Below are 16,188 nucleotides of genomic sequence, written 5' to 3'. Positions count from 1 at the left end.
TATTAATTTCCCCTTTGTTAGGGAATCAAGATCTCAGTTGAAAATAAATCATTTTAAATTGTAATGCGATATTCTTTTATCCCACTAGAACAAAGGGATTTAGTATCTTTTTACTGTTTTTGTTTTTTTCCTTTTCAGGCTGCTTTGTTTTTATGTTATTGCTTAAATTCAGCAGTTTCACTTCTTCCTGTTTGTTTTTGTTTTGTTTTTTTTTTTTTGTTTTTTGTTTTTTTTTTAACGTCAGATATCTGTGCTTTTCATTTCAGCCGTAGAAGGAAGGCACTGTGCAGTGTTTACAGTGTGTGCTCTCAGCCAGTATGAAGCTTGTCGATGCAGAGTTTTACAATGGAGTCATTTTTTCCTTTCTTTCTGCATGGATCAGATCTAAGGGTTAATCACTGGGAATTCTGATTTAGGAATAATAGCTATTCTCAGTGCTTTCATATCACTCATAAAACAGAAATTGTCAGGCAGCACGAGGAATTGGTGAGCACTCAAATGAGACGTGAGAATGCTCTTTATTGTTTTCCTGAAAGAGTAGTGGAGCAAGCAGTATTATTTATTTCGCATCCCACTGCAGGAATAGCTGTTGTTTATTCCTTCAAATCCATGCTTGCAGACTACATCATGATAAGAGATTACTGGGCAGTATAAGTACTGTATGGTGTTATCTGTATAATGCAGAGAAATAATCTTGTGATTTTCCTCCCCGCTATGAGTCTGATGGCCAAATGAGGGGACAGCATATACCATTTTGGGTGACTCCTTGTAATATTTGTGTATTTATCATCCCCCCTCCTGACCCTTCACTCAGACGTACACACTAATTTTAAATAGATATAAAAATCTTTTACTCTCTTCATTTCAGACAGAGGTTTTACACATAAACTACCACTTTAGTGTGGAAGCCAGCAGCTCACAATACTTAGCTTGTAACTCAGCAGTACAATTTTTCTTCTCTATTTCTAGTTTCTGGAGAGAAAAGAGACAGTCTTTTCTGAATCCTTGAGCTCTGAGTGGGAGATCTTCTCTAGAGACATCAGAGTAGGTGGCTTGGGCTTGTATATTTCTGCAACGTATGTAAAGTGACTGTGATTAAATCTGCCAGTGTTTGGCTAAATGCGCATTCATTCACTCAAAATTATGCTTACATTCTTTGTTATTGCCCAAGCAAACTAAACTCTCACAGTTTCCTTTCTGGATCCTATCTTTTATATAAGCAGTAGCATTGGAAACATTCAAAGATCAAAAGATGTACAGTGTCCTCTTCTTTTGTAAAGAGATTATGCCATGGGAGACTCTTGTTTTTGTTTTTTTTTTTTTTTTAAAACAAACAAACAAACAAAAAACCAGAGAGCTGGAGCTGTGTTGCATTTATTTATACTGTGCTTTGCGCTGCTTTGAGCTGTCTGCAAAAGGTCCTGCAAGCTCATGGAATCAGTAAAATCAAACAGCAGAAGGAAACTAAATATTCAGCAAGGCTACAGGATGATGAGGTGCACCTAGCAGTCAAGTGAGGTCCATCAGGATCTACATGGAGTGTATCTATCAAGGTGGGGCAGCAGGGCCCACAGGGGTCCATTCAGTCTTGGATAATACGTACCCTGGAGCTTCAGAAAAGTATTGAGGCTCTCTGCATTGAGAGCCCGTGGTCATCAAGAGCTCCTTTAATATTAAATGTGATCTTTTTTGAAAGTAGTGTGGGCATAACCACACTGAGGCTAAAGTAGACGCTCTAGGTGAAGCAGTGTAGGAGACAGAGTTGTGTAGGACTTCTAAAATGTTGTCTTGGTTGGTTAGTTTGTTTTACACTAGTGAGAAAGGAGTACCAGCTGTTCCACATTTAAAGAGCAGACCAAAATGAGCCCTCATCAAAGACTCTGATCTGGCCTTCTGCGTTTTTGGGGGCATTTGCTTTTTTATTTTTTTTCCTTGATTTTAGGGGCTTTTCCCCTTTCTCCTTTTTGAACGCTAAAGGTTTGCTATCATGATGGACTATGTCTGTGGTTGCAGGTAGTCCTCACCCTTTCACTGTTCATGTCTGTTATCAACAAAATTTTCTGTAAAGCTTCAGTTTTTATCTTGCAAGAGGAAAACTGTTCCAAAATTTTGGGTTTGGTTTTTTTTGTTTTTTTTTTTTTTGAGAGAGAGAAAAAATGTCAACAGCTGTTGGAGAGGATACAGCCATGATCTAACAGAGAGGACAGGACCTCTGTAATCAAAAACATTTCCACAAGCTGGAACGTATTAACATAAAGGATAAAGGGTGACAGTGCTAATGTTCCTTTAACATGATTTTTATTGGGTGAATGTGATTCTCAGGAACCACCCATGGTGTAAAGATGTATATTGTCTAAACATACATGGTAGTAATTTACTTTTATGTAGTAGTATTTACCAGATGATGCAGACGTTCTGGAGTAACCCTATCTGTCAAAAATTTTCTTCTGCTTTCCAGGTTTATCCTAAAGATGATATAAAATCTGAACACCTGAAAGCAGTATATTTAATACTGTATTCATCTACTAGCTTCTGTGTGTTCTTAAAGCACAACCCGAGAACCTGTTTCTTTTCTCTCCATTCCCCAGAAATCCAGATTTCAGCTTTGCACAAATTCTGTGCCTTCTGCTTCTGTGGAATCTACAAATGTTTATTGTTAAACTATTTTTAACATCCAAATTCTACAATTCTAGGAGTGTTACAGTGTTTGAATGATCATCTACTACCCTTTTTCCTCCAAGGAAAGAGGAGAGAGTTAAGTTCAAGATTTGTTGCAGCTGGACTGTACTCAAGCTGATGGGAATGTAGTGATAAGAGGCAAAGAATTTGAATTTATTACATTTTTCTTCCTTTCCTGCTGCTGAGTACTGCAGTAATTTCACTGAGCTCATGTGTCCTTCCTAGTTAAACAAAATAAATGCGTTGGATAACATCTCATATAAAGTTTCCAATAAACTGTGACTGGGTAATGAAGGAATTCCCAACAGCCAATATGTGTTCAGTGTGAATAGAAGTGCCCAGGGTGTTCAAGTGGAGCTGAAGAAGGATGTGGGAGACTCATGGCCTGGGAGAGCCGTTCTCTGCACCTTCTAAAGCTGGCAGCAGCTTCTCCCTGTCTGTGTCTGTGACTCAGCCCTACCTTGACCTAGAGGGATTGCTGAAGGAGGGGAGGGTTATTTGTCCTATTCTTTTATCTTCCTCCCTGAGGTTTCTGTGTAGAACCATATACTGTACTGACCAGACCTTATTATGGTGTGCTACCTGAATAATTGTCTGGTGGTAACAGCTTTTCTGTGGCTGTTGCCCTAAGATGTAGGGGATTGTGTGCAAACCATGTTTAAGCATGCCTGATTACTAAAATTATACGTGTTTTCATGTAGGAAATTAGCAAAAAACCTCATCAAAGTGCTGTAAAATTGGAAGAAAACTTCAAACCATTGCAGGACAAGAAGAAGTACCGGCACAGACCCGAACCTCTCTTCATACCTCCTCCTTCTTTCAACTTAAGCATGTCCCATTCCGGTGCCACACTGTACCAGAGTCAACTTCGCTCTCCCCGTGTCCTTGGGGATCATCTGCTAGACCGGACGCATGAGCTCCCCCCCTACACTCCGCCACCGATGCTTAGTCCAGTTCGGCAAGGGTCTGGCCTCTTCAGCAGTGTTATCACATCATCTCATAGCACCTCGCATACTCAGCTGCCACTTACTCCACTGACACCTACGCCACGGGTGCTCCTGTGTCGATCTAGTAAGTATTACGTTTACAGAGTGGCGGTCCATACAAAATAACACTGTCTTCTCTTCTAGTGTTACCATACTGATGATTTTTACGTGTGCTCATGTGCATGGGTGGTTCTGCTACTTCACAGGGAAAGTCCATCTTTATCAGGGTTTTTGTCTTGGATTTTGTAGAGGTGGTGTTAAAGCATAAAGTGAATAGAGAAGCCTAACCGGCGAGTGAGTCTGTGATCTTTCAATGTGGTCTGCCTCAAGAAAGGACCACCATGCCTCTTGTTATATCAGGGCCTTCTGAAGTGGAAGGAAAAGACCTCATCTGAGACCTGGGGTTCCTGTTAAGTATTTGTTGTTCAGTGTTTCAAAAGAAAAAATATCTAATCATACATGATCAGGGCAGTAGAAACTGCTGCGCGTTAGGACGTTTCTATTACATATAACATTTTAGACTGTTTCTGTCTAAATATTGATAAAGGGTAATTTTTCCTTAATAGACTGAAGTAATGTTGATGTTAATAGGGAGGTGGTAATGCAGCCCGGGAGGTGGAGCATAAGCAGCGATAAAGTTGTTACCAAAATACCCTTTTAAACTATAACTCCAATCTCTGTTTCAGATAGTATTGATGGAAGTGTCATTCCTGTGACGCCTGGACCCGGAGAACAGACTGTTGAACCGTAAGAAAAATAATATTGGTTTTGTTACTGCTTTTATAAACTAGCTCCAGTTTAGAGCGTGTGGCCTGAAGTGTTTTGAACTGGGCAGGTAGTGTTCAGCTGCCTGAAATCATGTTGGGCTGGATGCAGTTAAATTTGCTCTGGGTGGTGGCTGAGGACATCGGCAGCAAACTGGCTATGGGAGATGTAGATGTCGTGGCTCAAACATGCTAGGAGAGGCTTGGTGGGAGCCACTGAAGGTGAAGCAACACTTAGTGATGGCTGGGAAGAGGGCTGTGACGAAAACATGCTGATCCAGTACTCTTGCTTTTATATATATATTAACTGTGGAGCTTTGGAGAGGTGTTACGTGTTTAGTTCCCCAGGGCAGACTGCAAACAGGATTGTTCCTCAGCAGTAACGTCTCTTTCTACTCTCTGCTGAAAAGTGCTGTTCTCTATGGAACAGAAAGTTGTTGTTTCCAGCGTCTGGCCTCTTTGCTAGTCAGCATGCATATAGGCTAGTTTGGGTAGACATGTAAGGTACGATCTCTCAGTAGAGTTTAAATTATGTATTGAAGTTTTTGTTTCTCCCCAAGAGATTGGTTCTGTCTAATATTCAAAATACTTATCCCACTGAGAGTAAAGCATTGCGTAAAGCAATCTGACACAATTTCCTGCCACTCCAGTGTAACAAAAGTTTTGTTGGAAACAAAGTGAACACTAATGTGACTTCTGTTTTTTCTGCACGTTGTGTGGTTGAATACTTATTTATTTATTTATCTTTATAGACGAATCAATATTGGGTCCAGGTTCCAGGCTGATATTCCTGAGCTGCAGGACAGATTGCTAATGGAGAAGGATGTGCACAAAGCTACTTTAGTTTGGAAACCATGGCCAGAACTGGAGAACGAAGTGTTCCAACAAAGAGGTACAACAACTTGCTGTTTTAGAAGTTCATAAGTCAGCCTGTGCCTGCAAGAAATTTGTATTGATTTCTCATGTGTATACTGTACAAACTGTTCAAGAGAGTATTAATTACTGAGAATGCAGGGCAAGAGACTAGAACTGCACGTTACAGGTTCAGAGTAGCAAGGTTATGCAGTAGCACTTAAAGTGAAGTCTGGATCAACTGCTATCTGGCAACGAAGAGGGAAAGATTATTGCTGGGAAGTGGGTTTTTTGAGGGTACTGAACTGCCTGGTCAAGAGCAGAGATCACAGGTGAGAGGCAGCTGATGGCTGCTGGGCCTGTCCTGTGACCATAGAGAGTAAATGTGATGTTGCTTCTACATGAGCAGAGTTTATTCCTGCTTCCAGCTTGGCTTGTTTCTGTTTCTCTACCCTGGCTGGAGCCTTCTTTGCACAGCAATATCACTGGCCTGTGCAAGCCACTGCCTCGCAGCCAGATCTCTGCCTCTGGCTCTGCAACATCTTGTCCCATCCTAAGGATGCACTCTACAAGTCCTGTCACATCCTCTCCTCAATGAGTAATCCTAAAACCAGGAGCGGGGAGAGAGGATGAAAGCTGCTGCCCTGAACTACGTTGTCTTTAAGTGGCATTAGAGAACGCTTAGCTCTAGGTGTGTGTTTGATGGGCTACTGTATTAGCAGTAAAATGTTGACTTGTTTCTGACAGTGGAAGACCTTTTAAATATGAGCTGTTCCAGTGTGTTACCTGGTGGAGGAACTAACTCAGAATACGCTTTGCACTCTCTCTTTGAGGCAAAAGGAGATATTATGGTAAGATAAGAAGCTGAAAGGGGAGATATGATCCTCTTCTGCAGATAAATTAGCATGCTTTATTAAATGGATTTAGATATGGTTATATAAAAAAGAGATTTCTGATTGATTAGCAGTGATGCTTTAAACATCCTGTAACATTTTTGGGGAATGACTTTTCCCTTTCATTCTTTAATAAATTTAAATTTCAAAGCAGTGCCTCTCTGAAGGCTTACTGTATATTTCATATAGATAAGATTACTTAGTTTATAGCCTTGGGGCTTTGAATGTCTCCCAGTGCTTGCTCCAGCCCTCATATTTCACAAGCTTTATATTTGGTCATGGAGAGCTTAGTCCTAGTCCTTATAAAAACCCTTTTTTGTAGCAGCAATCACATCTAGTTATTTGTTCAGAACTGTGAGGTAATTGCACACAGTTCTCATATAAATAATGCATTTCAAATATTTGCATTAGTTTAGTGATGGGAATGTTATTAACTAGGGCAAAACATCAATTTTGCCCAGTGTTAGGGAAAGACAAGGCCCTGCACCAGTTCCTGAAAAGCCAATTTAAAACAAAGTGCAACAGAACACAGGGCTGGAATGAATCTCACGTTATTGTCTAACGCAGTGGTTTTTAGCTTGTGTCCCAGTTTCCATAGGCTCTGTTAACCGTATCTGAGGGGTCTGAGACAGGTAACTGAACTTACTGTCAGGACGTGAAATTTCCTATGCAGGAGGGTCTGCATTGTCAGGGGAAGAAATTTAGGGATTCACAAATCATCCATCTCCCTGATCCAAAGGAGGATTAACTGTACTTGCTGTCATTCCTGACCTAGATGTTGACCTAAACAGATGTTCTAAAAAACTTTGCTCTATGAATATTAATGCTATCAAGCCAACCATTGAATGTTAGTATTAATTAACACTATTAAATCAAACACTATAAACATATTTGTATGTTGCAAGCAGAAGGGAGGGAAGAGCTGCAAGTTGCTAATAGCCACATTTGTGCTAATTAAGGCAGGACAGGTGTGCATTAGATGCTCTTCTGTGAGGTACAGTGTTAATGGGCCTTGGAGCAATTTGTGATTTCATATGACAGAAAAGAAAAAAGAGAAAATTAATTCATATCCTCGTAGCAAATAGTCTTCTAAATGCAGTTGTATGCAGCAGCTGACTGCATTTACTAATTCTGTTTTTCCCTGCTCTTGCATTTAGGTTGCTCTCGAGAAGCTGCTGTTGAGAAAGCCAGTGAGATTGAAGTGTCATCCTTTGGCAAATTACCACTACGCCGGTAGGTGTCCTTGTGATCTCTGCATCTACTGGTTTATAGAGTCCAAGGCTGGCATCCTAGGCTGGAGCAAGGGATCACGCTGCACTCTCTGCTGTCTGCTGCAGGGATGGCAGCCTCTAATAGAGAGGTGATGTGGACAGTGCCAAATGGTACCTCCAGAGGCTTTTGTTACAAGTTTGGCAGGTTTTCGCCTGACCGATGATGTACAGAAACTTTGCATCCACGTTGATGTGTAGAGTTCTACAGATTTAAAACTGCCTTCAGTAATTTTTTCCCTCTTTTAAACTAAATTTTAATTTGTCGATCTCCTTTTAAATTTGCTGCTATTCGTAGATATGATTTACTAGCAGTAAGGTCTTCATTTTCTGGTATGTAAATGTCTTCCATCATGCCTGCCTTTTCTGAGGTGATGGTGCATGATAAATGAATATGATAATCATCAGCATCTTTCCAAAGAGGTAGTGCTGTAGCTCTTGCTAGCGTCTTAGTATTGAATGCAGAGCCTCTCTTTGCATGGATCTAGCTGGGGAAAAAAAAAAAAAAAAAGGTCTGGAATGGTGACTTCTTTAATAAACACAGGAAGAACTGCATTTTGGTGATGAAGCAGAAGTGTCCTGTGAAATAAACAAGGTGGTGTTAAGCCATTGGACTTAAGTTATGTCACCTAAGCATAGGTGACAAATGTCTCTCCTCTGCAGCCCTCCATGTTATTACTTAATGCTTCACAGTGGCTAACAACTGCTTGGACACACAGAACAAGGTTTTACATGAGAGATTTCAGAATTTATCTCCAGTTTAGGCTCAATAGGAAACAAGCCAAGTATCTTCTGGTGGTTAGTCAGTCAATCACGATGCCCAGGGTCATACACTCACTTCCAGTGACAGTCATTGTGGCATGTAAGTACAGACGCAAGGTACTTCCTGGCTGTAGCAGCTCACTGGAAAGATTCCCAAGTAACAAGGATTCTTTTGTAAAGCAACTCCTTAACCCCTTGATCTGAGAACAAGAACAGAAACATGTTTGATGGCAGCTGATGATGAGAGTGAATAAATGTGAAGGTCAGGTTTTCAACCTTGGCTGGGGGAAATGCCTAGTGCTTTTGATAACAGCTCAGTAGCAGTCCAAAGGGTGGACATGAGGGTGGATGGAGAAGGAGGATTTCAGTCAGGAACTTTGACCAGGGTCTCTTGTCTGAAGAGATGACACCAAATAACATGTGTGAGACAGTCCAGGGCATGAGAGCAGGAAGATGAGGAGCTATCCCAGCAGACTCATCCTCAGTGAGCGATCTAATTAGCAGAGCAGATAAGAAATTTCTGCCTGTGTGGCAGAGGAGGAGGAACTGTCTTTACTGGAGCAACTTCACAGTAGTTTCAGAAAGTGTTTTATTGTGATGCAGGGAGGAGCCAGGAGAGACTGTTTTGTTTAATCTTTCACATGAGATAACACTAGTCCTTGTTAACTAGCACTGAGACCTGTGAACATCACTGTATCCCTATTTCTTAAGAAGGAAAGGAAGTTTGATTCTGATTATCACAGTATGAAACAAAATCTCACCAGTCTGGATTTAAGTAACAAGACCAAGCATTACTTACTAATGTTCTTGAATGCAACAAGTAATTGCAATTTGTATTGACAGCCACGCTCTAGCACCCTGCAGAAGCTCTTGAATAATAGTTTATTTGTGGTTGATAATCAACCACTCAAGGCATATGGGAATTTCTCACAGTCTAGGGCATGAATAGCTTAATGTAACTTCAGGAGGCATTTGTTTGGGTTAATTCTTTGGGCTTTCTGCTCTGTACTCAGAAATCACACCTCTCAGGCACCGCCACATTTAAAGGTGGAATAGACTGAAACAGAGCATGGCACTGACTCATGAGAATTAACTGATACCACAGACAAAAAATATCCAAACTCAGCCTTAGCATTGTGCTCAAATGAGAATACAAGTGAATAGCTCACCTTTGAAACCTGTTGGCTTGTGAGGAAAGCAAGTTGTAAAACTTGAGGCTTTTCTGTTGTGTGCCAAGAGAGCTGGGCATGCTGACCCAGGGCTGCTTGGAAGAACATCCTAATCTCTCTGTCCTAATGCTTTGCCATTTGTCAGGATGGCATTTTAGGGAAGAGAGAGGGAACACGTATCTAACAGAAGAGGAGCGCTGTTGCAAACACTTTAATTGTTTTCATTTGAACAGTGGAATTTCTCAGGTCTGAAGTTCTCCTGCAGTCAGAATTGCAGGAGAGATGGTCTCTGAAATAATGTCCTTCAGGCAGTCTGAAAACTTCTGATATAGGGTGTGGATCAGAACCAGAATATGCTGGACGTAATGGATTTGAGCCATCTTTCAGGGGGGCTCCCTGGGTGTAGGCATGGCCCCCTTGAAACCCACATATTGATCCCAAAGCAGCCCCCAAATTTGTAGAAGGTATTTATTGTCAATTAACAAGTTAATATGATAGATAAAACAAAATGTACAATAAATGTCTAAACATAAAGATCAGCTTTAAAATTTGATCTTTATTCAGAAGTCCAAAATTCTTTCTTGCTGCATTGCAGATCTCTTTCTATACACGTTCTCTATATCTCCCTCAAGCTAACAAGAGCAAAAGTGGTTTCCCAGCAACCAGAGTTAAAAACAGCTTTTCTTCTGTTTCTTTTCCTACACAGGATTTATTCTATTAATTAGGTTACTTCCAATTAACCCGCATAATCTTATAAGGGTCTTTGCTAATACCACAGCTATTGGGGAAACTATAAGGCCTGAATTCTCCATAGGTGTACAATAAAATCAGTTCATGGAAGTTATTCTTTTTTCTTCCCTCCCCCCTCCCCCCCCCCCGCCCCAAGAGGGTGGGGTAGAGGCAGGAGAGCATGACTAGAGAGGTTGGCTGAAAACTAAAATCTCTCCTTTGATGTTGTCATGCTTTTTAAATTTATACTTTGGCATAGTAGACCAGGCTCCTGGACCGAATAAATACATTTACCCCTGCCCAAAGGGAGGGTAAATGCAAATGACTGGCAAGTTGTATAAGAAGGGAATGATGCTGGTTCAGGGTGGGAAAGATGGCAAGGCAGTGTGTCAGCAAAAAGATCTTTGGGTGATAACAGAATAAATAACTCGTGGCTTGAAGCCAGTGCCTTTCTCTGATGCTCAAGAGAGCTTTAGTGTAAATCTCTCTGGAAATAACTAATGCATGCATATATCCAGTACTGAAAAAGCCTGCAGAAAACAGGTTGCAGAAAAGTTAATTTTGTAGTTTTCAGCATATGACAGAGCAGTGAGATACCTGCTCTAAGCTTGAGAGCCTGGGAGTTGAAACTGAAAAGCAAAACATTTGCAGTTAATAAAAACAAACAAACAAACAAAAAAACCCAAACTATATATTTTTAATAGACATAAGTAACCTATAGAGTTCAATATTATGCATGGTGCCAAGCCCAACTTAATTGAATTCAGTGCAGAGGCAAGCATTTCTATAGAGAATGGTAACATTGACATGAATGTTAGGGATTTCTTTTGGTAAGTTTTAGATGTTTCAGAAACTCTCAGACAGACTGAAGTAGAATCTTCTCATAGTGTAAGTCATTTCAAAGGCATCTGCTTTGTGGCTTCTTGCATATCCTTCCTTTAATGTGCCCACTCTTACAACAGGACTCTGCTTTCATGCACAATCCTGCGTTCCTTCTGTTTGACTGATACTGAGGAAGCACAAATTCATTTCAATTTAAATGTTGATTTCACATTTTCATGGGCAGTTAGGCTGATGAAGCTAACACTAAATAACAATATTTGAAAGTTTTATATACAGCTTCCATTAAATCCTCAGAAAACACTTCGTGCATATTGCACATTGCTACAATCTCTATCTACTTGTGACCTCTGCGCAGAGGATTTAAGTGTCTTACCTCAAGGCATGCAAGTGAAGAGCTGCAAAAGGACTTACAAGAGTTAAAAGTACTTGTAAGAGTTACCATCTGGAGAACAAAGTGATAGATGAACTTCTGTGTAGCTGAATGTAAGGTGACACATAGGGGAATAAGCAATACAAGCTTTACATATAAAATTATGAGCTCTGTGGTGATACTTCTCAATTAGAGTGAGACCTCAGGATTATAATGCTAGTTCCATGAAAGCATCAGCTCTGTATTTTACAACAGCTAAAAAAAACCCCAAGTCAAATGTTAAGAGGCTAGAGAACATAGTGATACCACTGTGCAAGTCTGTGGATTGCTTATATGTTGACTATTATGTACCTTTCTGGTCCCTTCATTTCTGTAGGAATGTTTTAGTACTGAAAAAGGTTCAGAGAGGGACAGCAGTAATGACCAAAGGTGTGGGAGTGACAGAAGGGACATGCAATCCTGAATAGCATGGAGATGATGGTCAAGATTGAAGAACGAAAGGTCATCCAGTAAAGCTACTGGGAGCCAGGAAACAAAGAAAAGGAGGTGGCTCTTCATGCAGAGGGTCTACTGATCTGTGAAACTCCTTGGCAAAGGATGTTTTGGGTGCAAGAAATTTAACTGGTTGAAAGGAAGAGTGGGTTAGCACTTACAAAGATAGTTACTAAATAAGCAAATTGCAACAGACTCAGGAAATCCCCTGTAACAAAAGCGGTCAGAAGTTAGGAAAAATTAGGGAGAGGCATTGTATTTGCTTGCCCTGATCTTACTGTATCCGAGGCAACTGCCTGTGACCACTGCTGGAGACCGAATACGGGTTAGGTGGACTTGAGGTCTGAGTCAGTACAGCCATACTTGGGTTTGGGTAACAGCAATTACTAGCATGTTCTTGAGGTTTCCCAGTTTTTGTTTCAGCTGCTATATCAACATAGAGGTGGTGAGTTTTTATTGTTTGTAATGAATTCCCTCTCTTTTTAAGGCTCTGACAAATGGACGCATCAAGAAAGGAGGCTGTTCAAAGAGGCGCTGTCCACCTACAGCAAAGATTTCATATTTGTACAGAAGATGGTAAGGTTATTTCTGTTTTGTCAATTGTTTTTTTCCGTTTGTTGCATTCTGTTCCCCTTCATTTTCCCTTTGCTGCCAGACCAGCTTATTGCAGGCATAGAGCCAGCAGTGGTTACAAGAACGCTCTTAGGAGTGGTGTATTCCATTTGGTGTACCTATGCGTGCAACTGCAGCACCAGTAAAAAACTGTTTAAAATAAATAAATAAAATCTGTTCATCTTGTTATTTTATGTAAAAATTTTCACATCTGGAATCCAAGTTGTAGCATTCCATGTGTGGCACAAGTGCGGCGCTCAGCTATCATCTTGGTGTTCTCTGGCAGTTTGTTAAAAGGTACCTGAGTCACTGGCATTGAGCCTTGCCCCAGAAAGGGCTGAAACCTGTTAATAAATAGAGAATGTGTTTGGGCTTAATTTTCATGTTCTTCCACAAAGCAGAAAAGACAAAGTGTATACATCTCAGGGCAGAATACCTTACTTGTTAGCTCAGATGCTGAGAAACATTGGGGTTTATGGGAACCAAGTCTTATTTCCTAGATTTGTCGGTGGTATTGTATGCTTGAGCTACAGAAACATGTTCTCAGTCATTTTCTGACTAGAGTCTAGAGAATCACGGAGAAATGTACTGAGACTGAAATAGTCAACACAAATTTGACTGAAAAACAACTAAAAAAAATTATTCTACAAGAGCATTCCTATTGTAGTCAAACTGTCTTTTTTTTTTTTTTTTTTTTCTCCTCCATTTGAATGTTTGAGAAATAAAGCCTGCCTCTTGGAATATATTAAAATTGTGTGGAATTAAAGCAAAAAATTGAGTTGTACTATTTCTGCAATTACTTAACTACAGGTTAAGTCTAAGACAGTTGCACAATGTGTGGAATACTACTATACCTGTAAGAAAATCTTGCGCTGGGGACGGAAACACAGAACACGGTTAGAGAAAAAAAGAGAGGAATGTCTGGTAAGTCTAAAAGAATATGAAAAAGTTTAACACTTGATAATTTTTATGTTCATCCTGTTTTAAGGAAGATGTTGAACTAGATGACATTAGTCTCTTCTAACCGAAATTATTCCATAATTCTAAACTATGTTCCATATGAGCATTCTGTGACCTCAGCTACACCAAGATTTTGTGTTCCTGGACTGTAATGGGATAGAAGTGTTTTGACTAGTGCATTATCTAACTCTTGTGCAGCAATTATGGCTTTTGCTACTGATGAAGCAGGTAAATCTCTGTAAATTATTCCTGTGCCTATGTGTGTGTGCTTCTAAAGGCTGCTCTGATATTTTAGTACAAATATAATTTACATAGACTGGCAATGCAATTCTTTGTGTGCAAGGTCTATATTACTGGTAGTCCAAGTAGTCTTAAGAGATGTAAGTAGTTTGTTTTAAATAAGCCCTTTAATTTAACTGTTAATATAGTGTACATTGCCATTCTAACAGTTGAGGGAGACTATTGCACCTTGGCAGCTGTAGTTCTTGGAGCCACAGCTCTGTAATACAGATGGAGGGTGTTTTGAGCACTGCTGTGAAGCTTCATGAGCTGTAGCTTGTCTATTATGGAGTGGTAGTCCAGCGATACCAGAAGTGCATTCAGGATGGGAAAAAATACTGAAAGCTGGAAGCTGACTTGACTAAGCAGCATGCTGTTCCAGTACTGTCTATGCACTGCTATCCAGTACTGTCTGTCTTTGACCATATTTCTTACATGCACTGTCTGTTTCAGACAAGTGGAGAAGAGGAAGTGTTAGAGGAAGATGAGGAGATTGAAGAAGACAGAAAGGAAGAAAGGGAAATGCAGAAGTCTCCTGACCCACCAGCTATCCCTCTTGTTGGACCTATAGATCTTCCTGCCCTTCAGAGTCTTTCTCTTTCGTCGTCCTCCTTCATCTGTGAAATGCCAAACTGTGGCGCTGTACGTATGTTTGGTATCTTTAATAGCAGGGGTGTTGTATACTAGTGAGTTGTGATTTGGGAAATCAGGGGTTTAGGCTATTCCTGGCCAGTGATATCTCCCAAATATGTTTGGACAAATAATTTTGCCTGCTTTTAATTCCCACCTCACAAAATATAGGCAATATGCTGATCTGTACATAAAATTGAATCCTGAGATATTGTTTCAATTAGAAATACATGGTAATAGCTCTGATAACCTTTTTGTTATAGAACTGTAATAATAGGATAGCTCACTGGTTTGTTTTCTTATGTCTAAGTTTCTTTATCTCTAGTTGAATTTAGTTAGAGAGCAAGCAGTATATGAACAAATGTGTATTAGATGTGTGCAGTTATTCTACTGTAATATGCATTCAGCATATTTCTTTCTGCAGTCCCTGTTCCAGTGCAGTATTTCTTGGTTTTTATTTCTTTTTCTTCCCTCCACCCTAATCCCTGTCAGGTGTTCAGTTCCCGACAAGCGCTAAATGGCCATGCTCGCATTCATGGAGGTACGAATCAGGTGACAAAAACACGATGCACCATTGGAGGCACTAAGCAGAAATCTGGTACGCAGAGCGGATACTGCTCCATCAAGAGTTCACCTGCCCACAGCACAACAAGCGGTGAGACCGACCCAACAACAATTTTTCCTTGCAAGGAGTGTGGCAAGTAAGTGAACATGACTGTCTGCAGTATTGCATCACGTTTGCCTATTTATATTCCAGATAGAGAGTTTGTCGCAAGACTATTCATTTTGCTCCGATAGTCTCAAAAGAACAGTTTCCCCTTAGATGGTATGTCCTCTTACCAACACCTTCAGAGATTGGTTTGCATGGTGTTTTGGATGCTTCCCCTGCAGTATTTACTCAAATTTTCCTGAATCCATTTACCTGCTAGAATTTCTACATCTGACAGTCCAGCTTCCTGCTGCATCACAGATTTGTATGTGACAGTGGGCAGCTTTCTCTATGTTTCTGTGCTTGAGTTTGTCCATCCTAACACGGGATTCCTTCACTTTTTCCCTGTTGTGCAAGATTGTTGTGAAAGCTAAGTACAGGGAATGTGCATAGGTACTGAAGCAACTGTGGGAGCTACAAAATCCCTCCAGTTGAGTTGGAATAGGGCATTTCGATACTGTCAGGACGTATAAATCTGGCAGTCTGTCCATGAAATTGTCACCATGGCATTGCAGACTTCACTGACTTCTATTTCAGGACAAGGAAGCAAATGTACTGATAGGTTGTTGAGTTTTTTTGGCTCGCTTCATCAAAAGCAATGTATTCTTATCTGATTTTTTTTTTTTCATTTAAAATTTAGGGTGTTTTTCAAAATCAAAAGCCGCAATGCTCATATGAAGACTCACAGACAACAAGAAGAACAGCAAAGGCAGAAGGCTCAGAAAGCTGCTGTGGCAGCAGAAATGGCAGCCACTATTGCAAGAACTACTGGGCCAGTTGGGCATAGTTTGATCCCTCTGGATCACATGAGTTTGGTTAAACATGTTGAAAATGTCGGTGACATTGACGACGATGTTGTTCAGGAGCTGGGTGATGTCATGGAAGAGAATGAAGTCATGGATCCTGACCTTTTATTGGATGATGAAGATGCAGATCTATTGCAGGATGATGCTGAGTTGTAAATAAAGTTGTTTGATAAAGACAGCTACTGAGCACACCCTGAATGGATCCATCAGGAAACCTGGACTGCCCTTTATTCCCCATTGATTGTAAACTACCTGTTGAAAATGAGAATTCTTTTATCCAGGTCTAGGGAAAAAAAAAAACAAACTGTTTTTTTCCCTTTTTTTTTTTTAATTAATTTGTGTTTTGGGGGGAAAAAATAAATAATTGGTACAAATATTCTTATAA

General features: G+C 40.3%; 1 protein-coding gene across 4 annotated transcripts in view; it reads left to right on the top strand.

Annotated features, from left to right (window-relative positions):
* TRERF1 (transcriptional regulating factor 1) overlaps positions 1-16,188 on the top strand; it is a 100,102-nt gene extending 83,914 nt beyond the window's left edge. For all 4 annotated transcript variants that reach the window (XM_086745317.1, XM_086745318.1, XM_086745315.1 and 1 more), the window contains 10 exons: positions 3,381-3,750; positions 4,352-4,412; positions 5,182-5,321; positions 6,029-6,132; positions 7,332-7,407; positions 12,295-12,383; positions 13,230-13,343; positions 14,112-14,300; positions 14,781-14,989; positions 15,638-16,188. In XM_086745317.1, the coding sequence (XP_086601443.1) occupies positions 3,381-3,750; positions 4,352-4,412; positions 5,182-5,321; positions 6,029-6,132; positions 7,332-7,407; positions 12,295-12,383; positions 13,230-13,343; positions 14,112-14,300; positions 14,781-14,989; positions 15,638-15,959 (1,674 nt within the window). In that variant the 3' untranslated portion in view covers positions 15,960-16,188. The remainder of the gene's footprint in view (positions 1-3,380; positions 3,751-4,351; positions 4,413-5,181; positions 5,322-6,028; positions 6,133-7,331; positions 7,408-12,294; positions 12,384-13,229; positions 13,344-14,111; positions 14,301-14,780; positions 14,990-15,637) is intronic.

Source organism: Chlamydotis macqueenii, chromosome 3, assembly GCF_036417535.1.
Source record: "Chlamydotis macqueenii isolate bChlMac1 chromosome 3, bChlMac1.mat, whole genome shotgun sequence".
Classification (NCBI taxonomy): Eukaryota; Metazoa; Chordata; class Aves; order Otidiformes; family Otididae; genus Chlamydotis; species Chlamydotis macqueenii.
This window is presented reverse-complemented; position numbering and strand designations above follow the sequence as displayed.